General features: G+C 43.2%; 1 protein-coding gene across 1 annotated transcript in view; it reads left to right on the forward strand.

The window, feature by feature from the left end:
- The first annotated feature begins 452 nt into the window (after positions 1-452).
- The window catches only part of Ccdc175 (coiled-coil domain containing 175), a 56,052-nt gene continuing 34,569 nt past the window's right edge, over positions 453-21,935 (forward strand). Inside the window, 8 exon segments of the mRNA XM_042055410.1 lie at positions 453-612; positions 3,697-3,782; positions 5,261-5,372; positions 9,743-9,878; positions 12,097-12,325; positions 13,996-14,118; positions 15,673-15,782; positions 20,763-20,844. Coding sequence (XP_041911344.1) covers positions 453-612; positions 3,697-3,782; positions 5,261-5,372; positions 9,743-9,878; positions 12,097-12,325; positions 13,996-14,118; positions 15,673-15,782; positions 20,763-20,844 — 1,038 coding nt within the window.

Here is a 21,935-nt window from a genome sequence, read left to right on the forward strand (position 1 = left end):
AATGGTTCAAGGCAAAATGTGTTCATAAAGAGTCCAGGGAAGGTAAAAACCTAGTGCAGTATTCAATGGGCCCAGTGCTGTCTTCCTGTGACCTCGGGAATTCACTTAATCACCCATGCCTCAGTTTCCTCCTCTGAATAAAATGGATATAAGACTGACGCATGAAGTAACAGAGTAAGTTAACAGAGCTACTATATGGCGAGGCCCGAGGCTTTCAAATGTGGTTCTTGTTGTTCCCAGATGCAGTGTGTAAGGAAAGTGTCAGAAATGTAACACGACCAAAAGCTGAAGAATCAGTCATCTAACCAGAATCACTTAGGCTTTGGTGGTAGAGAACCAAAGGAGATGCCTACCACCGGTGGGGACCACAAGGGGGCGCCTGGAGACGTTAGCGTCATCGTTGCCCGTGGCAACCGTGTTCCTCTGACTTCGCCAGCGCTAATCCCAGCAAGATGGCCCTACGCTCCTGGACCCCCGACAAGGGGTTTGTCAGCGAGAAAGTGAAGCAGCAGGCCTCGGTCTCCACAAGCCCCTCCCTGGAGATATGCAGCTTCCCCGCCACTCTGGGCTCCTCCGTAGCGGCCGCCGCGTTAGAGCAGCTCTTAGTTGTGGGTGAGAAGTTCTAGAGACACCAGGAGTCAGGTCCTCCTTGGAGATGGTGGCCTGCTAGACGCTTGACAGGAGTCTGGGCAGGCGTTCTCCTCCTGAAACTACAACAGTTCCTCGTTAGTGGGGGAGATGAGAGACAAGGAGAGATTAAGTGTTCAGCGCGCCTGCTCAAGCGCTGTAGGGTGAAGGATGACTATAACCATTGGGTGTCCCAGGCCATCGACCTGGACCAGAGTATCTGATTTCCACTTCAGCCGGCTCCTCTCGCCTTTCTTTCATGGGGTTTTCTCCCGCCACCCTTTACTGTGGGAAACTGGAGACTTTAAAGACACGTAGAAGGAATGCTTAAGAGGCACCTGTTGTATTAGGCAAAGAAAATTAGATAAAAGACAGTGGGATTGGGAGACTTGGATCAAAAATGATTTTGCGTGTGTGACAGGCTAACACACGTGGTACGCTTTGGCTCTGAACTGTCTCCCACGGGATCATAATATATGGATGCTTGTTTCCTGGCTAGTGGGGCTGTTTGTAGGAGGCTGGGAACGCTTTAGAGGGCGGGGTTCAGCGAAGAGAAGTCTGTCACTGAGCAGGATGGGAGTGGACTTTGTTTTTTGTTTTTGTTTTGTTTTGCTTCTTTGTTTAGTTTTTTGTTTTTTCAAGACAGGGTTTCTCTGTAGCTTTGGAGCCTGTCCTGGAACTAGCTCTTGTAGACCAGGCTGGCCCCGAACTCACAGAGATCCGCCTCCCAAGTGCTGGGATTAAAGGCATGCACCACCACCACCACCGAGCTGGGAGTGAACTTTGAAGGTCTTAACAAGCCCCGGGGTGCTGCTTGCCCTCTGCTTCCAGGAAACAGCTTTCCTACACACTGGCTGCAGTGATCTGCAGTGCCTTCCCCACCATGATGGACTGGGGTCCTCTAAACCCTGAGTGAAAATAAAAAACTCCTTCCCTAAGCTGTTTCCATTAGGCATTTTGACCACAGCCATTCAAAAGTAACTAATAAGATGCTTATTCAGTTAGAATTCTCAATATGTTAGTCCCAAAAAGGCATTTCTAGTTGGGAGCAAAAGCCGTTTAGACCATTAAGAGCAAAGCATCTAATTGTTTGACTGTGGCCACTGTACTGCTTCAGGACAAGCATTTCTGTGGTGGCTTGCAGTTGAAGTGATTTCCCTCTCACCTTCTTAGAGAACTGAGTTTAATTTCCCACTTCTCCATGGACAAGCAGAGGTAAGTATTCCCACAAAAAATGTTAATAATCAACGACAAAAATTGCCCCCTGTGTAGCCAAAGGTCATTGTTAGAACTTGAACCCTGAGTTCTCATCATGCTTATCTCTAGATCAGTGTGTCCATTCAACCCTATTAATCATGCACAAAATAGTTTTCATATGCTAATAATGTCTTGTAGTGTAGAGCAGCATTGGGCTGCTTTCCGCCTCCCAGCTCTCGGCCGCCTGGCTAGCTTATGTCCTGAAATAACAACATACAAATTGTATTATTTTAAACACTGCCTGGCCCATTAGTTTCAGCCTCTTACTCACATCTTGATTAACCCATATCGAATCTGTGTAGCACCACAAAGTGGTGCCTTACCGGGAAGATTCTACAATACGTCCAGAGCTTCATCACATCTTGCTCAGAGAGGAGAGGCATGACAATTTATTAACTTCCCTTCCCAGCATTCTGTTCTGTCTACTCCACCCACCTAAGGGCTGGCCAATCAAATGGTTTCTTTATTAACAAGTGAAATCAACTCAAACAGAAGACCCTCCCACATCAAATGTCTGGAGAGTTGAGAAATTTTCTATTTTTTCCTTGATAATTGTGTGCATGCATACATAGTATCTTGAGCATAGCCATCTCTCCTTCCTCTCACCCACTCCTCCCAACACCAAACTTCCTCTCTGCCTCTTTGTTACTTCTCCTCCTCCCACTGAGCTCAACTAAAGTTACGTGTAGAAAATACTGACTGAGCTTACTGACTCCACCTGGTGCAGGTCTTGTATAGGTGATCATAGCTGCAGTGAGCTTGGAGGTGCAGTGGCCATGTCTGGAAGACAGCCTGTCACAGCATCTCAGGATCTTTTTCTTAGGAAGAAACTTCATTAACGCTTCTTATACCTGGGTGTGGGAATCCCAGCACTTGTGAGGGTGAAGACAAGATCGGAAGGTCGGGGTCATCCCCGGCTACATAGCAAGTTGGAGACCAGCCTGAGCAACAACTGAAATTTTCTATAAATAACTTTATCTAAAGTAACAAATATTTCTTGCTCTGAGTTTAGTTAGAAAGTGTGTAAGTCTCCAGAATATTCTAATAAGCAATAACAGGTATGTGATCACTTACTCCATAAAGACCAAAGAAAGGACTGTAGTGCACTCTTGCCTTTTTAACACATCTGGCTATACAGAACATAGTTCTGCAGAAGAGTCTAGCTTCCCTGGAACTGAGGGAAGATGCTACAGTTCACTCTACCGAGAGATGGAAATGGCTACTTGTGTTCTCTTCCTAGAGCTCCCTATTTGCCGAGACTATGGGAAAAGGAGAGTTCTTTGAGTACACCAGTGAGCAAAGGGGGATTGAAACACACTCTCACATCTCCCTAGTGACAAATATCGAATCTCATCTACAGTTTGCAGTTTTGTACAGAAGTACCTGACATGAGGGATTCTTTAATTAAAGTGATTTGGTGTGTACTTCAACATAATTTTATGTTTTATATATATACACATATATACATATGTGTGTATAGATATGAAACCCTTTAAACCTATATTACAGACACCTGATCTTTTTCTCATTTGTAAATGCTTATTGATATTTCATCTATTTAAAATCTCTTCCTGTCATGAGATATATCTACAAAGATGAATTTAGTGGGAGATTTTCCTTAAAGATAATAAAACATATATCTAAGTTAGGATACTATGCAATAGGAAACATATTCAAAGGAAATTCATAATGTTCAATAGACATTCAAATAGCATAAGGTTCAGCATTTGAACCAGATCATAAAGGCTGAACCAAGCAGGATTGGAACAAATCCCTTAAGATATCTTAATATTCTAATCTTTTGTTTTCCAGAAAAATCTCTGCAAGGTGACTATTTCACTTGCAATGAAGAAGTTAAAACCTTCCTTAAGAACATTATTGTTGCTGTCAAAAAACTGGTACTGTATTTATCTTTAAGATATTTTTCAGACTTTCACTTATACCTTCATTAACCCTTAATTTATGTGTGACTCTACTCAAGGTGCATAAATATGTGAACAGAGAAAATATTTAAATATTAAATATTAAATGTTAATATTTAAGTAGTATTATTAAATATGGGTTTGCATAGAAGTCAAGATTTTCACTGTGCCTAATTAAAGAATCTAGTCCCCTTCCACTTAATACCTGAGTCATCAAATCTTTCAAGTAGCAGACATAAATCCCTCTATTTTAAAAAATAACCAATATTTATAAAAGTAATACACGTTCTTTCTAGAAAATTTACAAAATAAATCAGCAGAAAAAAAATAAAAGCCACCATCAACTCCACTATCTTCAAATATTCACAATTAATTCTCTTCAGAGCACAGGTGATACCCGCATTGAATTTTATTTTTTGCAGAAACAATACACTAGTAAGAAAACGTCCTACAGCCTGATCTTATGAAGGCATTTTCTCAACTGAGGTTTCCTCCTTTCAGATAACTCTAGCTTGTGCCAAGTTGACATAAAACTAGCCAGCACACCACCACCCACCATACCCTCTCCCCGACAGCTGACGTGACGCTGAGCTTTGGGAAATTATGGTCGAAAAGGAAGAATTTCTTCTTAGGTTCCAGCGAGCAGCCCGGCAGACCCCTCTACTACACATGATAGAGTATGCAATTATACAATCTGACTTTCAGTTGGTAAATGCAAGAGAAGTTTCTCGGGTTACAAAATAGCTATGTCTTTATCTACGTAAAAGATGATCTTTGAGTGTTTCTCCTCCTTTAAATGCATTTGTACCTAAAGCAAGCAAATGAATCATCATTCTCAAGACTGTTTAGATTTAGAGATATGAAAAAGCCTGGGGGCTGGAGAGATGCTCAGCAGTTAAGAGCACTTGCTGCTCTTGTAGAGGATGCAGGGTTGGTTCCCAGCACCCACATCATGGTACATGACTCCAGTTCCAGGATCCAGGGCTCTCTTTTGACCTCTGCTGGTACCATATGTATACATGGTATACACTATACATGGTGTACACATGTACACGGATACATATATTTTAAAGGAGAAAAGCATTGCTCTCTTTATTCCCACATGGGTATTTATGGGAAATTTGATTTTTAGTGAGTGGCCTTAGTTTTGCCCTTCTTGCTGGACTCTTTCCATTTAAATGAATTGAAGCTGGATATAGGAAACAGGTATCCAGAAGGAAAATGTTCTGAGTAAAAGAAAACCAGCAGAAATTAAAAGATAAATCAGCAGTGGCAGATTAAAATCTGATTGTAAGTCGTCATCTTTCCCTGCCGTCTGCCACGTAAAAACAGCAGCAGGAGAGGTCTGGTGGAAATGGCCTTTCAACCCCCCAAACAGACAGACCCTTTCTTAGGAAATAAACATTATTTTTCTGCATTACCTTTTTAACAATGCAATCTAATTATTTTTTCAGGAAGAAATGAGAAAAAACACAGTTGAGCTTCTGGAAATTGAAAGTATGGAACTGAGCAGACTCTATTTTCTGCTGGAGACTGTGCCCAACAGCATCAACAGGGAGCTAGAAGGTACTTCCGGCCGTCAGTGTCAATCACAGGCAAAGAGAACCCCAAGGGGTTTGGAAAAAAGGGTTTAATAGTTGTGCTTATATAAGCACTCATAGATTACCTGGTGTGAATATTGTGATCAGCAGCAAGTCCCCATTTCATTTTTAAGTGGCATAATATACTCTATAGAAATTTAATTTATGTAATTTTGCGGCTAAATTGATTAAAAGATGGCTCAGTCCATTTCTGATAGATAGCTACCCACGTAAGTTAGGCACTGTGGGTGTCCTCACGTTTTGTTTAAATGGCGTTGGTGACTCTGGGTACTCTAGGTAATCTTGTTGTGATTGGCTTACTTCACTTAATGAATGTCTTCCAAGTTTATTCATATGGGAGCACGTGTGGGATGTTCTTCCTTTTTAGGTTGAACCACATTCCCTGGTACGTACCCACCAGGCTTTGCTTATGTTTTGTGAGCTTTTGACTTTTGGCTGTTGTGAATAATGATGTTTATGACCTGTGTCCGACTGCACAGGTGAGCTCCGCTTTTAACTCTCTTGGCTCTGTATCAATAAATGGAATCAGGGGATTGCATGATAACTCCACATGCAGCTATTACAAGCCAGCCATCATGTGTAGCCACCAGCAATGCACAAGGATTCATATCCTCCATATCCTTGCCAACACTTGTGCTTTTATGCTTTTGTTTTAATGAGATCTAGCCTACCCCGCATTAATTAGACTCTCATTGTGGTTTTAATTTGAATTTTCCCCAACGATTGGTGCCTTTGGGTGTCTTTTCCTGTGTTTGTTGGCTGCCCAGGCCCCTTGTCCTATAGTGGTTATAGTTGTTGTCATTGTTGGGTTGTGGCGTTTTTATTACTCTCAATGTTAGCCTCTACTGGAAATATCATTTACAAATACCCGCTCCTACTCCAGAGCTTGCCCTTACCCTCCGTTGATGGTGAGCACTGACATAAGCTTATAATCTGAAGCTCTAACTTGTCTATTTTTTCTTTGGCTGGCTATGCTTTGGGTGTTGTATCAAAGAAATCACTCCCAAATCTGATGACATAAAGATTTTAACTGAGCCTGAAAAGATGGCTCAGTGGTTAAGATCGCTTGCTGCTCTTGCAGAGGACCTGGGTTCAGTTCCCAGCTCCCACATGGCAGCTCACAGCCATCCACAGCTTCCGTTCTAGAGGCTCTGATGCCCTCTTCTGGCCTCCATGGGCACCAGGCATTTACAACGTTCACAGAAACTCACACAGGCTTACTCACGTACACATAAATAAAAAGAAATGAATGGAGTTTTTAAAACTGACCTTAATCCGTCTTTTCCTCTGAGAGCATCTCTTAAATGTTTTGATTCGGATTTCGTGGCACTGGAGATCAAACACATGGTCTCCCACACACGCTAGAGGAACATCCCATTGCCGAGATGTATTTCCAGTCCCTAAGAAATGTAAACTATTAGCTCTTGCATTTATCTATTGGAATCGTTTAGTTAAATTTGTGGTGTCAGGCCAGGACCTAACTTTATTTTTCCAGCAAAAAAAAAAAAAAATCAGTCAAGACTCATAACTGAGTTCCTCTCTAATAATCACCTTGAGCATAGAGAGTAGCCCCCGCCCACGGGTGACACCCCCTCCCTGGGTCAGAGTTTGTTCAAGAATCAGCCAGTATGGCTCCCTTATGTCAGCATAGACCGACTCTAACTGTCTTCACAGTTTGACTTCCCTCTGCAGCTTTGCCACCTTCACCCCACCAGAGATATTCCTAAAAATATTACACATTTTTTACACGTAGACCTTAGAATCTGTTTCCCCAGGAGCCCACCTTGAAAGATCAATTCAAATAAGAAAATATTTTATTTGTTTGTATTTTGTTTTTTAGCTTTGACTGTATTTGTTAGTTTGAAAACAGGGTTTCATTCAGCTCAGGCTCTACTTTCCCTAGGGCTGAGATGATAGGCATGGGACATCCTGCCTGGCATGAAACATCTATTTTAAAGATAGGTGTGCCAGTTATCTACTTGCTGACTCTCAGTTCTCAATCCATATTTCAGTGTCTTATGGACAATAAGGGAGCTGAACCTTATAGGTCTTATCATTAAAAGCAGTGAGGGCAGGAACCTGGAGGCAGAAGCTGGTTCAGAGATCATGAAGGGCTGTTGCTTACTGGTTTGCCCATCATGACTTGCTCAGCCTGTTTTCTCTTGGAATCCAGGACTACCAGCCCAGAGATGTCACCACCCACAATGAGCTGGGCCCTCCTCCATCAATCACTAATTAGAAAATGCCCTACATTTGGATCGTATGGAGTCATTTTCTCAATCAAGTTTCCCTTCTTTTGGATAACTCTAGCTTGTGTTGAAAAAAAAAAAAAAACTAGCCAACATCCCCCCCATCCCTTGCTAACAGAATGCTACTCAACTTTAGCAGCAGAGGACACTGGGAAGTATGAGAGAGAAGGAAGAGGTTTTGTGTTTAGGTTCCAGTGTTCGGCTTGGCAGACCCCTCCACTGCATGTGATAGTGGCAAGCCTCAGCCCTACAGGGCCCCTCAGCCTTCGATGCCCAACGCATCCCCATCACCCAGAAAGAACCCTTTTGAGTAGCTTCATGGTAGTGCCAAAGAGAGACACAACTCAGTGGGGGACTTCTCTTGATTTCCTTGAGCAGCTATGCTCCGTCTGTGTGAAGTCCTCTAGCACTCTAGAGAGGTTTCCAGAAAGTTCCATGCATCTTTTTGCTGTTCCATAGAGCACAGCTTTTTCTAGTAAGGGCTGTCTCTCAAGGCTGAAGCTGCAACTTCCCGACTTCCCATACTTTCATCTTTGGTTGTAGCTAGTAGGTAGCACTTTTATTCATTTATGTATTTATTTGTCCAAAGACAAGCACCACTGACTGGCTAGTTCGTGGCACTCTTAAAAAAAACTTTTGCTGTTGGATTTCTGAGAGTTCTAACCTCCAACTGTGTCCTAACTGGTCCTGTAGGTTACATAACCAAGCAGTATGCTTAGCGTTGCATCAGCCGGGAAGGAAAGCACAATGACGCATGCGCGCAGGAAAACAAGAAACAGACTAATTAGAATCTCCATCCGAGGGAGAGTTAGAAAAATGTTTCTGGTTTACTTTCCTTGGTTGTTTTTCTCTGTTTTCCAGATCAGGTTACATTTCTATAAGCAGAAAAAAAATATATCCGTAGGAAAGTTGCACATCACGTTAGCCTGTAGGGTCCTTGATGCAGGCTGTATGTGTAACCGAGAAAGTTTAATTGGCTTTCTGTCAGTATCAGAAACACCAAGGGCAGACCAGTTAGAAAGGTCAGAATCTCCAGGCACCTCCCAGACACATTGTTTGGAAGCAGAGCCTGCACGTGAATAGGATTTCCTAGTGATAAAGATGTGCATCTGAGACACAAAGTTGGAGAAGTTTTGTTACCACAATTTAATTAGTGACCCAGAAAAAAGATAGACTGGGGGCAGTAGCCTGAGTCTCTAAGGGAAGCTATCAGCTAGTTGCTGGGGAAGTTGCCGTGTAGAAGTGTGTTGACCCTTGGTTAACATGCTGGATAACCCTCTAAAGTGGTGGTTCTCAACCTTCCTGATGCTGTGACCCTTTAATACAGCTCCTCAGGTTGTGGTGAGCCCCAAACCATAAGGTTATTTTCATTGCTGATTTATAACTGTACATTTGCTACCGTTATGAATTGTGATGTAAATATCTGGGAAGTGGTAGGGGTCGCGACCCACAGGTTGAGACCCGCTACTCTAAAGACTCCCATAGTTGCACTGGGTTCTCACAAGCAGAGAGTCTTGAGGTAATGGTTTTTGCACCATTATAGTTTTAGGATATATAATCTGAAGAGGAGGGTGGGATAAAGAACCAAGACAGCAGAGAAGGGAGAGCCAACATGGAGTGCATTACAACGTCAGCTGCAACTAGCCACAATTAGTGAGGAGAGCATGCTTGCGCCAATAAAGCTCCTTCTCAATAGCATCCACTGTTGGGAAGGAAGAAAGCAGCACTCACGCCCTGCTTCCTTTCACCCACGTTTCAATGTCTGTCCCTCCTCCTGGACTTCTGACCACACATGCATGGTCACGGATGGTCAATCCTGTACGAGAGACAGCAGAAAGTCCTTGGTGGGAGCTAATAGCATGGGGCCAGTGGGAGTCAGTTGCGGCCAGACTCTGCCCTGTGAAGCTTCTCGGGGCATGGAAGCTGGTTACACCCGACTGAGATGGTCCAGATGACTAAGTACAGAGGGTCTGGTGCAGAAACATGATGAAGGGAATAGTTCAGTGAAAGGCCGTTCTCTTAGGGTAGGAAGAGCACCTCTGTGGCTCTCCCTGGAATGACGGGCGCGTTTTCACTTGCTTTTAAGAATGTGTCAGAGACGCTCGCAGACTCAACATTTTTGAGCTGCAGCAAATGAGAATCAAGATGGAAAGGATGGATAACGAAGTAGAGTTTCTAAAGAAGAAAATCTGTGATCTGGCAGAAGTGAATGAAGCTCTGGGGTAGGTACTTCTCCTTTCAGAGACTGGAAATGCTCATTGGCGAACTAGATGCTTCCTTCCGAGGCACCTCCCAAGGTCGAAGCTTACAGTGTTTTCAGTTTCTGCTCTTACAGAATTAAGTTTGCAACCCTGCTCTGCTACAAGGAAAGCCCTCTTGTTGGAAATACAAGTACATATCAATGAAATTCTGCTTCATCCAGTTCAGTTCCTTAAAGGTCTTCAGTCTGGCCTATAATCTACTGATGGGTGAAGTTAGTTTGAGGGTTTATACAGAGTTAACGAGACCATGTAGGTAACTGCCTATAGTGTGGGAATCTCCCGGCACCCTTTCTTTATTCCTGAGCTGTTGCCTTGAGCCAACACTTTATCCCTTGGGTCTCATTTTCTGTAAAACAGGATTCAGAACTCCTGGCCCAACCTAGCCCATAAGAGGAAGGTATATTCTAAAAGGAGAAAACGTTAAAAAGTTTGAAGAATAACTCATCACTGTGAGCAAATTTGCAAGTCTCAGACATAACTATCAGCATGCTGGCATTCCATATTAAGAAATGTTCAAGGGGCCCCATCATAGCATAGACGTTGGTGCACAGGGACTGGTATGATCTCAAAGCCCATGGGCTTGCTTTCCAAACTAGGTCCTCAGAACACTTGCCCTGGAAGATATGTTATAAATGAGGCTCATAATTACATACTGAGTAATACTAATTATTCTAGCTCCTACTAAGGATTCACAAAGCATTTTATGCATGGACCGTGCTAGCCACCATTTCCAGAGATAGCTATAAACCAGACTACTTCTAAACCGATAACCAGAAATAAAACATGCAGCTGGATACACCAAGTGACATCACCCCTTTCTGCTCCCATGATTTTGGGGTTTGAGTGGGGATCAGGATCCAGAGGGGGGCTTGTTCACACAGAGACTTCTGGGATTTTGGTAGGCCTAGCTGGTAGCAGGGTGGGGATAAAGATGAGTATTTCTAATAGCTTCTGGGTAACTCTCATCCTGTAGTTCCACCATGATTGGAAACTCTGCTGTAGATAAATCTTGAGGGAAAGAGGAGGTCCAAATAGAGGTTGGTGGATTGATGAGCCAGGACTGTAAAGCTACAATCACCGCCTGCTCTTCTACTTTTCAAAGGCAGATGTATTATCCAGATCCTCACAGGCTCTACAAGCAGCCGTGAGACCCTGCCGGCTCCTGCTCACTGCTGGGAAACTATGGAGGCTTTGGGATGTGTTTTCCCTAGGCCTGCATCCTGCCTGTGTGTGCCTGTTTCTCAAAGCACCACCATCTGCACCACCAGCAGCAGCACCACAAATAGTTGAGGTTTTCAGTTGATTTGGTTTCTTCCATGAAGAGCTGAAATCCTTGGACTGATTCCCTTTCTAGTTTTCCCATGCTCAACCCACAAAACACCCAATGATTCACTCCGTCACCACATCTCCCACGCGGGCTGTTTTTATTTATCTTTTGTGATGTTTTGAGGTTTCAAGTACCCTTCCCGCCATCAAAATTCTCTAAGCTGGACACTAAATGTTAGGAAAGGACTTTGTGTTGCAAGAGCTTCTAAAGACTGAAACACGGAACAGCATCAATTATTCCTTCTTCCAACCTCTTCGCTATCTCTGTGCTAGATGTTTCCTCCCAGAATTCAGATCTTCCTCGGGGAGATGCAGCCTACAGTGCGTGTGTGAGATACATGACACATTTTGTGCTCAGATCTGGGAAGCAAGAGGAGAATCAGGTCTCAAACGTCGTCTGAGCAGTAGACTTGGTAGCATCCTCGCCTTCCCGTAGGTTCTGTCCAGAGGAAGGCTAGATTTCTCTTGGGCCCACTCCACAGAGTTATGGCATCAGGGCTAATAGACACACGACAGAATGTATGTTTCTTTGACTGAATGGCCTGCCTCCAAACACTCACGGCCAGATTCCATTCACTCATTCAAAATGACTTCTGAACCATCTTATTCTTTAAGCCAAAATATCCTCCAATATCCTGGCACATGAGATGGGTAGGGTCAAGCGGAGCCGGGGGACTGACGTTTTAGCAGTGACTAAAAAAGTTGCAAACTTGTTCTGCTTCCTTATATGCTTACCAAGTTTAAATTTCAACCACGAGAGCAGTGAGAGGATAAGCATTGTCACCGGGGTATCCACATTCCTTCCTTCCCTGAATGCCAGCCTTTTCTACCGAGGGTCCTTCTCTCCTTCCAGGGTAAAGCAAGCAGAGCTGGCAAAGCAGCATGCCAAGTTTGTCCTGTCGCTCAACCAAACCCTGGAAGAGAAAGCCATAGCTACCATTTACATAAACGACACCTACACCAGGATAAATTTTGAGAGGGAAGAGATTTTACTGCAGAAGCAATGTCTGCAGGAGGCCCATGAGTTAATGGAAAGGCATAAAGTGGAGTATCTTGAGAAGAAAAGTGAGTTAGATGCCCAGGTAAGGAGTGGGGCTTATTCTTTTTGAATTCAGAGTTGTCTTGAATCTAAGGTAGGCGATGGGATTTTTTTTTTTTTTTTTTTTTTTTTTTTTTTTTTTTGGTCTGTCCTGGAGGCTAGCTGATAAGGTGCACTGTGATTGTCTTCTGGGAACTACTGCACAGCAGGTGAGTGAGAAGCTCATGGATGTACTTATTTGCTTTCTTGCTTGTTTGGGGGCCTCCAGGAAGAGACATTCACAGTTGTGCACATTCAGTTCATAGAACAGAATACAGGACAGAATTCTCTGTCGTGGTCCCATGCCTACGTAGAGATGAGGGATTTGCCACCATCTTATCTAGTTCCACTTCTGTATACACAGAACGCAGGAGTCGGGCAGAATACCTGCAATGCCTGCTATTCCAGTTGCAGCAATCTGAGACAGGAGTAGCCTTCAGAGGGGCTGCCAGACCCCAGTGCGCAAAAATCAAACTGTAGTCTGAAGCCAGACGCAGAGGTGGCCACCGCCTCTTCTGCTCCCGGTGGTGATTGGCTGTGCTGTGTTTGGCAAGGTAACTGCCCAACTGCTTAGGGTTCTTTTATTTCTCATTGTGCCTTGGTTGCACTGGAAAAGGTAGAGCCCTCTCCCTTCTTCCTTTATATAAAGGAGCTGCACCTAAGGTGGGAACTTCTGCAGAGCTTTGGTTGTGTCCTTCCCAAAGTGGGAATGGGCGTAAGCTCGGGGACTTCCTCCATTTTCACCCTGAGCCGCCTGTTTCCACCTTCAGACGCAGGAACTCAAACTTGAGCTTAAACGATACATTAAATAGGAAGGGAAGAAGGAAGGTTAATTTACTACATTACTTTTTTTAATTTTGTGGGGGTTTTTCTAATTTTTAACAAAATGTATCTATCAACAAGTTTTACTCATATGTATGTGTACCCTGGTGCAGAGATATTGATTGTGGTCACATTCATTCAAAGTAGATAACACTGAAGAAAGGGGCCGATGGCACCAGTGGAAAGATAGCCAGGCATAAGCGTCCATAAGTGTCACTCAATACGCTTTCCTACGCCTCTCTGCTCAGTATTACCTTGTTCTTGATTATTCAGTTTGCTGACAATCAGGTTTGATTTTTAATAAGCATCACTCATTTCCCTAGAGTATGACATGTGGCCAGATGTTTGATTTGAGAAAAAAAAAACACAGGAAAACTTCCATTATTATAAACTGCCCTGTCTCCAGTGACTTTGTATTCTCCATCTTTAGTTGGCTTTGTTTTTAAAGGTAGTGTGAACTGGGGTTTCTAGGGAAGTGATTGCTCCCTTCATTCCCCTTATCTGCTTAATGCACAGTAGTGTGGTACCCACGGCTGTGATGTTGCGGCAAGTCCCTACAGTGGTAGGATGCTTTCATCCTTCCTCAGCAGCGCTCCCTGCCATACAGCTCCTGTAAGTGTGCCATGTCAACCATGTATAACTGAAGTTTGGCCCACAGGACTCGTGCGCTTGTCTTTTACACTAGGGGATAAGCAAACACTGGTTTGTTTCATTTTCTTTTAAATTGATAGTTTACCTAGACGGAAAATGGTGCTTTTAAATGAAGCAGGAATTGGGTTGACAAACGGAAAGATCTCTCTTAGCTCTGGTGTGTTAATCAGCTCTGTAATTGGCTTACCGTTGTCACTGTAGGTGAAAGAGTTTAAGCAATACTGTGAAGCCAGGAGAAAAGAGACGTACAGTAAGAAGAAAGAATTGACCAGGTTGCAAAACAAAATAATAAAAATGAAGCAAACAGTTACTACCAGCACAGTGGTAAGAAAAAAATAAACACCTTCCTTTAGCTCAATCTAAGCATACCTGTTTTTTTTTTAAGTTTATTTAATTCATCTTCCTGATGGCCTGAGAGGATACCGATGGCAAGTTAACAGTTCCTGACGCTTTCTTTAAAACTGCATGTAGAACTAGCTAAATATATATCAACACCTGCTAATCTTTTACCACAATTAGCTGAGTGACTGGGCCTGTGGTCTTATCAGAAAGCACATGCAAAACCACACAGCGCAGCAGTTACAGGAAAACAACACACTTTTCTGCCAGAATGCATCCATGATTCCATCATATGTTACAGGAGGGGCACGTGCTAACCTTCATGATGCTATATGTCCATTATGGTATCTAATTTTTGTAGCCCTGGTAAAAGTGAAAGGCTCCTCTCACACGTATGTGTTTGAAGAGAGCACAATGCCTTTAGATTCCCAACACGCAGAGGTCAGACTAGGCTGAAGAAAGTCGCCCTGCTCAGCACTGTGTCTTCTCTGTGGCCAAGCTCAGACCTCCACTTTGAGCCTCCTAAAGTAGGAGGAAGCACTCCAAGTTTGGCAGCTGTAATAATCTCACCCCAGAACCTGCTGCACCCCTTGCCAGCCCCGAACTGCATCACATCCACCTGAACTTAAAGCTGGAACCACTAACGTAATAAATTGGGGAGGGGGTTATAATACTGCCTAGTATGGTGGATTTTTGTGGAGATTCCCAGAGCATAGACTGAGGCCACAGGAAGGTACAGACTAGCAGGCCCATGGGATCTTCAGTTCAGACACCTCTTTGGCCAGGCCACACTGGGAACGTTGGCAGGAAAAGAATGGAATGTGATTCTTCAGGCAGGGGTGGCTGAGGGTTAGAGGCAATGAATATTAGGTCCATCCGTTTGGCTGGCATGTACGATTCATGAAACCCAAACCGGAAAATGTGAATTTGGGCACTGAATAGTAGGTCTAACCCCAGTGACTTGATCAGGGTTCTCTCAGCATCCTGCTGACTTTGATGGCTCTTCTAGAACTTCTGTTGACTCTGGAGCTGTGCTCCTACAGTCAGTCATGTGGTGCTCTAGAGAGAGAAGCCTCTTTGAATATATTTTAGTCTGTTGGGTGACTTTCTAGAAAGTTACTAAATTAGCATCTGTCCCCAAAGTGGTAACACACCAGTCACTTAAAGAATGGCTCATTCAGTTTCATCTTGAATACAGATGAATTTATTAGAGGAGATATGTACACACACATACACACACACACACACACACGCACGCACACACACACATGCACACACACACATGTATTTTCTCACTACTGATTTTAGTCATCTACCCCAACAAATTTTGTGTTTTCTGGTTGTTTCATAATTGCCTTTTTTTGCCAAATTGAGTTTTAAAGAGATCATAAAAATGATTTCTTTTTTTTTTTTTTACTAAAGCGGGGCCCTATCACAAACGTTGCTTGGATGATGTATAAACTCCTCAGAGAACCTGAACTGCAGTTGTGAGTCATGCGCTGATGACTGGCTGTGATATTTTTGTTGACTTTTCACTAGATGCTTAGTGATCACAGTCTAGAGATGTCCCGGCTGCAGGAATCATTACCCATATGGGAGAGAAAGGTAGAAGATGTAAAGAGAGTTTGCACAAGTCTGGAGGAGAAGCTGTAAGTGAGACACTTCATTTTTCCCGGGGCCCTGCTGGATGCCAGTTAGCCAAGTTGTTTGCTTGTTTGTTTGTTCGTCTGTTTGTTTTTATCACCTTAACAAAATACCTGGTGTAAGCAATCTATGAAGAGAAAAGCGTCCTTTGGTCCACAGTTGCAGAGGCTACAGACCGTGCTCATGTGGTCCCTCTGTCCCGTGCCATGTATAGACTGTACATGCGTGAAACAGAGAGCACACTTACAACATAGGAAGCAGAAAAAATGGAAACTAGAGACTATGGCCTACAGTCCCAATCAAGGATCTGTCCAGTGACCTTTCACCTGTACTAGACCCTGTCCCTTAAAGACTCTACAGTCTCTTCATATCACCACCCTGGAGACGGATTCTTTAATTCATGCATCTTTGGAAGACCAGTCAAGGTTCAAGGGTAACAACTAATAAGTCACTTTCATTCTCAGAAACACATCGTTAATATTAAACGGGAACTATATTCGGTTTATTCAAATCCATGCAATTGCTTTATAGACTCACCACCCCACTTAGTCAGATTTCAGATGAGCTATGGTGTGGGGAGGTGGGGATTGCAGGTGATGTAGACACTTGCCAAAGAAAGGAACTCTTTGGAATGAATTATCCTTACTTCAGTTCCTCAGTCTAAACTAACAACACAGGAATATGGGAAGGGCATTGATGGGGCACAGCATGAGTCTGTAACACGCCCAGCTACACGTTAACATGTGCCTTACACTTAGTTGAGGAGTCTTGTATCCTTTACTGAGAAAACACAGGGAAGCCTTGAGCAAAAAAAATTATTCTTACATGAGTAACCGTATTCAGAACCCAAAGAAAGTCTTCCGTTCATCTAAAAGATCACAGTCTGCTTCCTTTGAAGAAAGTGTTGTGTAGCATGAATAATAAAAACCCAGAGAGAGAAATTGGGGTTCAATCTGAAGATCAGAAGAGCAAAACAGCCAAGCCACTAGTGAGCTCTTACTTCTAAGAAATCCTCAGACTGAAAGAGTAAGCGTTCCTGTCTCATCCTGCCTTACACTCTTCTCTAGTGCTGGGATGAGAGGTGTGAGCCACCACCACCTGGATCTGTTTCTGCATTAACCCTGTGTAGTCCAGGGTGGCCTTGAACACACAGTTTGGTAACTAAAGATATATTGGTTAGCTTCCTTTCCTTTTCTTTTTTTTTTTCTTTTGGTTTTTCGAGACAGGGTTTCTCTGTGGCTTTTGGAGCCTGTTCTGGAATTAGCTCTTGTAGACCAGGCTGGCCTCGAACTCACAGAGATCCGCCTGCCTCTGCCTCCCAAGTGCTGGGATTAAAGGTGTGCGCCACCACCGCCCGGCCTTCCTTTTTATTCTTTAAGCTGATTCTGCATTTCATCACTGAGAAAATTAGGAGACAGTCTCCTGGAGTCTTTATTTCCTTCCTTGGTGCAGTTCCTCAGTCCCCAGAGATGGGGAAAGTGAACCTTGCTCTCGCTTGGTGTGGCTGAAGAATCAGTGTTCTATAGGACTGTGAAATTTGTGTGGCCCTTAACCTCCTGCTGTAAAAATCTTTGATTTCCTGGTGAATAGCACCATTGCTCATGTTGACATCAAAATGTTGAGCACTCCATGAGTACAAAGTGTGTGCGTTTCTGTGCGTTGAACAATTAAGAGCACCCAAATCACCACGAATCCATTGACATTTTGATCTCTGTTCTCTGCCGGGATTGCTTTCTAGCATGGTATGCCAGCACTGCTAAAGTCAAATCTGCTGTTTGTCTCTCTTGGTTGCTGTGGTCTCGCTTTGCCAGTTAACTGGGTTTTAGTCCATAGGACATGCATATTTGGGAGCTAAATATTGCTCACAAATGACATCCAATTCCCAGCACGTATTTGCCATTAAAATGCCTAAGATTGTGAAGATTCTGCATTCTTAGAAGCCTGAAACAGTATGCAAGTCTTCCAAGTTACCAAAGACTTCTACTCTGTCAGCTTTAGTCTTTAACATCCTCCAATTTACAGTGAAGTTGTAGCACAGCTTATTTTTCACCTTCTTTCAAGGCATCCTCCCTAGCCGGGCGGTGGTGGCGCACGCCTTTAATCCCAGCACTCGGGAGGCTGAGGCAGGCGGATCTCTGTGAGTTCGAGGCCAGCCTGGTCTACAAGAGCTAGCTCCAGGACAGGCTCTAAAGCTGCAGAGAAACCCTGTCTCGAAAAACCAAAAAAAAAAAAACAAGGCATCATCCCTCACTTACCTCCCAAAGGCCATGTTCTCATGTGTCACTCACTGCACTGGTTGCTCCTTTTAAGAGTATTTACTGATGCGTTCTGGTTCGGAATTGTGTCATTCTCGGTTCTTCACTGACCTCTGTTCATGCTCTTGATTGTGATTTTATCCTGTCTCTTAGGGGTTTTTGTTTTGTTTTGTTTTGTTTTGTTTTTCGAGACAGGGTTTCTCTGCAGCTTTTTTAGAGCCTGTTCTGGAGCTAGCTCTTGTAGACCAGGCTGGTCTCGAACTCACAGAGATCCGCCTGCCTCTGCCTCCCGAGTGCTGGGATTAAAGGCGTGCGCCACCACCGCCCGGCCTGTCTCTTAGTTTTAAATAATTTCTATACTCTGAAGACATCTAAATGCAGACAGCCAGCCCTGATCTCTTCCCCAGGCTCTAACTGCAGTCTGCTAACTGCTCAGCTTCTCTACCTGGGCAGGTCTCCGCTGGGTTTGTCACCTATAACCTGCCTGTCTCAGTTCCCTTCCTGTTGCTGTGAGAAAGCACAGCAACTAAAATAAACTTTGGGAAGTGTGGTGGTTTGAATAAGAATGGCCCCCATAGACTCCTATATTTAACTACTTGGTCACTAGGCAGTGGCGCTATTTGAAAGGATTTGGAGGTGTGGCCTTGTTGGAGGAAGCTTGTCAGTGGGGACGGGCTTTGAGTTTCTAAAAGCCCATTCTAAGCCCAGGGTCTCTCTCTTCCTGCTGCCTGCAGATCCCAATGTAAAAGTCTCAGCACTCCTCCAGCACTGTGGCTGCCTGCGTGCCATCATGCCCCCCACCATGATGATGGGACTACACCTCTGACACTGTACGCAAGCGCCCATTAAATGGTTTCCTTTATAAAAGTTGCCACGGTCATGGTTTCCCTTCACAGATCTGGAACACTGCCTAAGCTAAGATAGGGAAGAAAGACTTTCTATCGTTTCACACTTCCAGGTCACTGTCCTCCACTGAGGAGAGTCACACCAGGAGCCTGAAGTCTGGACTGCTGCCATTCCAAACACTGTTACCTTCATCCAGAGAACTCCCTCACAACAGGGAACATGGAACATGTCTGCTCTCTGGCTCGCTCTCAGGCTCATGCTTAGGTAGCTCTTTTTCATACAGCCCAGGAGCACTTACAAAGTAAAAGTGCTGCCCATGGTGGGCTGGGCCCTCCCACATCAATTAATATGTAAAACAACCTCCCAAAGATAAGCTCACAGGCCAATCCGCTCTAAGCAACTCCCTAGTTGAGGCTTCTTCTCAGGTGACTTCAGGCTGGGTCAGATTGCCAATGAAAGCTCATTTGGAGAATATCCTAAACAGAACTCTTGGTCTGCTCCTTCCCGGGTCAGAAACGACTCTTGCTGAAGTTTTCTGCATCACTGAATGTGACCCAACCATGTACTTTGTTTCTCATGCCAAAAGCCTAGGAGTCATCTGGAATTCGGGCTTTCCTCACTACTGCCTACAACACAACTTGAGTGCTAAGCAAACCTCCTCCTCTTCCATACCTTCAAACTCTATCCTGTCAGCTGAGTTGAGGTTCTGTTACTGTGAAGAGACACCATGACCACAGCAGCTCTCATGAAGTAAAGCATTTAGCTGAGGATTGCTTACAGTCCAGAGGTTTAGTCCACTGTCATCATGGTGGAAAGAACAGCATCAGGAAGTCAGACACAGTCCTGGAGAAGTAGCTTGAGAGTTCTAATCTGGATCCTTAGGCAGCAAGAAGAGAAAGACATGGCCTGGCGTGAGCATTTGAAACCCCAAAGCCCACACCCCCCTCCCCCCCCCGTGACACACTTCCTCCAATAAGGCCACATCTCCTAATCCCTGTTGAGTAGTGCTACTCCCTACTCAAATACCAAGCACTCAAATACATGTGTCTACGGGGCTATTCCTATTCAAACGATCACACTGAATACACCTGTGGATACCCACTTGTGACTATCACCCCTGCCGGATTATACTGCAGTTATCGCTTTCAGCATGGTTCTTCCTCCATTTTTGTCTTTTTCCACAAAGACACGAGTCCTCTTTACAAAGCATGGATAATTTATGGTTGCTCCTCTGCATTCCTTCCCGGTTCCCTTCAGACTCAAACATGGAATCCTGCCTGACCTTTCGAACCCCACATGATCTAAACACCATGGCCCCCTCCCTCCCTCCAGTCAGGTCATCCTTCCATTTTAACAATACCAGTCTAGCGCTAATCTCGGGGTCTTATCTTTCCTGAAGGCTTTTAGATCTGTATGCAGTTGGCTCCTTCTCGTCATTTAAAGGCTTTCATGGGTCAGCCCTGTAGAGATCATCCTAAACCACTTGAGCATTCTTGTTCTCAGGGTTTTAAGAGCCTTACTCTAGTTTGCATTTCTTGGAATATTTAACACTCCCTGAAATATAGTTTAAATTTTGTATGTCATTTTATTCTGACCACTCACTAGATTTAATTTCCATAAGCGTAAGGATTTGACGTATTTTGAGTCCCTAGTACCAAGAACAAATCTTGCACAGTACAAGTGTTCAATAATTTCTTCTCAAATACATGAATAAGCAAATGGTACATTCATTCATTAATTTCAGCAGAGTAAAAACATAGAGTGATAAATAAAAAATAGATTTTACATAGATGGGGCCAAAGAATTTAAGATGTCATAAGTAAGTGTGACTTTGTGGAAAAACAGGTTCTAACATTCATGGGTTTTCTTTCCTGTGTTCATAAGGTTGTTTTTTCAGACTCACAAGGAATTCCTGGATGGGACATCTACTTTGAAGAAGAATGGGTACTTGAATAAGATACAGCAGGTAGGGTGGCAGAAATGACTTAGCTGACAATTACATCTTATGTTTTAGTTAATATATTAAGTGTCCAATAAATGTTGAACATTTCAAAAGTAGTCTTTTCATAGAACACTATGAAAATTCATAGCAACTAATTCAGTTTAGCTCCTACCCAAGTAACAACAAAGATTGTCCATGTGAAATGAATAGGATCCAGTTTGGTTACTTTTCATTTGATAGTTTTATATCAGGAATAATTATGTTTAATGGACATGAATATTAGGGAAATACAACAATCATGCTATTATATGGCATCTGTATAGCATGACTATCATTCTACATTTAATAACATTAATGTTATTTTAAAGTATTTGAGTTAGATTTATCACCAGGAGAATGCTCTAGATATTTTATTTTGTTTCTTGTTAATCTATTTTTTTCTATTAAATTTTTCCCAAGTTTTGCTTTTATTTTGATTTTTAAAATTTTACACCAAATTTACCCTTATGGAAATTCAATCTAGACATTTTCTAAACTTAATTCAAAATAAAATGAAAAAAATAAGTAACCATGAATATAAACCAAGATTTATCTATGAGCTATTCAATTAAGCATTCAATGGGAAAGTAAAAATTAAGGAGTGGGAAATATGAATTAGATCTAACATAAGGGAATTAGTTGAGTATTAATTAGCATTGCTCACAATATGCTATTGAATGGCAAGTGCTATACTGTAGAGCAGTATATATCATAGGGTCTATTCATTTATGAATATGGACAAATGCCTGAGATGTCTCTAATTACTGGCATTGAAGGAGAAATGTCTCTGGTCCCTCTTCTCTACCTCCATAGTCTCGCGAGTCCTGCAGTTCACTCTTAGAATAAGTATCCTCTTCTCACAGCTTCTCTTTCTGTCTTGCTCCAAATCAGCGAAGGTATGAAATCTTTCCTTTCAGCGAGTTCCAGAAGCAAATTTAACAACACTGATTACTCCATAAGCTCCTGCAAAAATTTTCAGTGAATGTGGGAGAGATCTCCCATTTCAACATCTCCCAAGTCTGTTGCCACTTATATTAGGCCCTGCTTACCACATTTTTTACTTTCTGCTTCTATAT

The sequence above is a fragment of the Arvicola amphibius genome, chromosome 7 (assembly GCF_903992535.2).
Source record: "Arvicola amphibius chromosome 7, mArvAmp1.2, whole genome shotgun sequence".
Classification (NCBI taxonomy): domain Eukaryota; kingdom Metazoa; phylum Chordata; class Mammalia; order Rodentia; family Cricetidae; genus Arvicola; species Arvicola amphibius.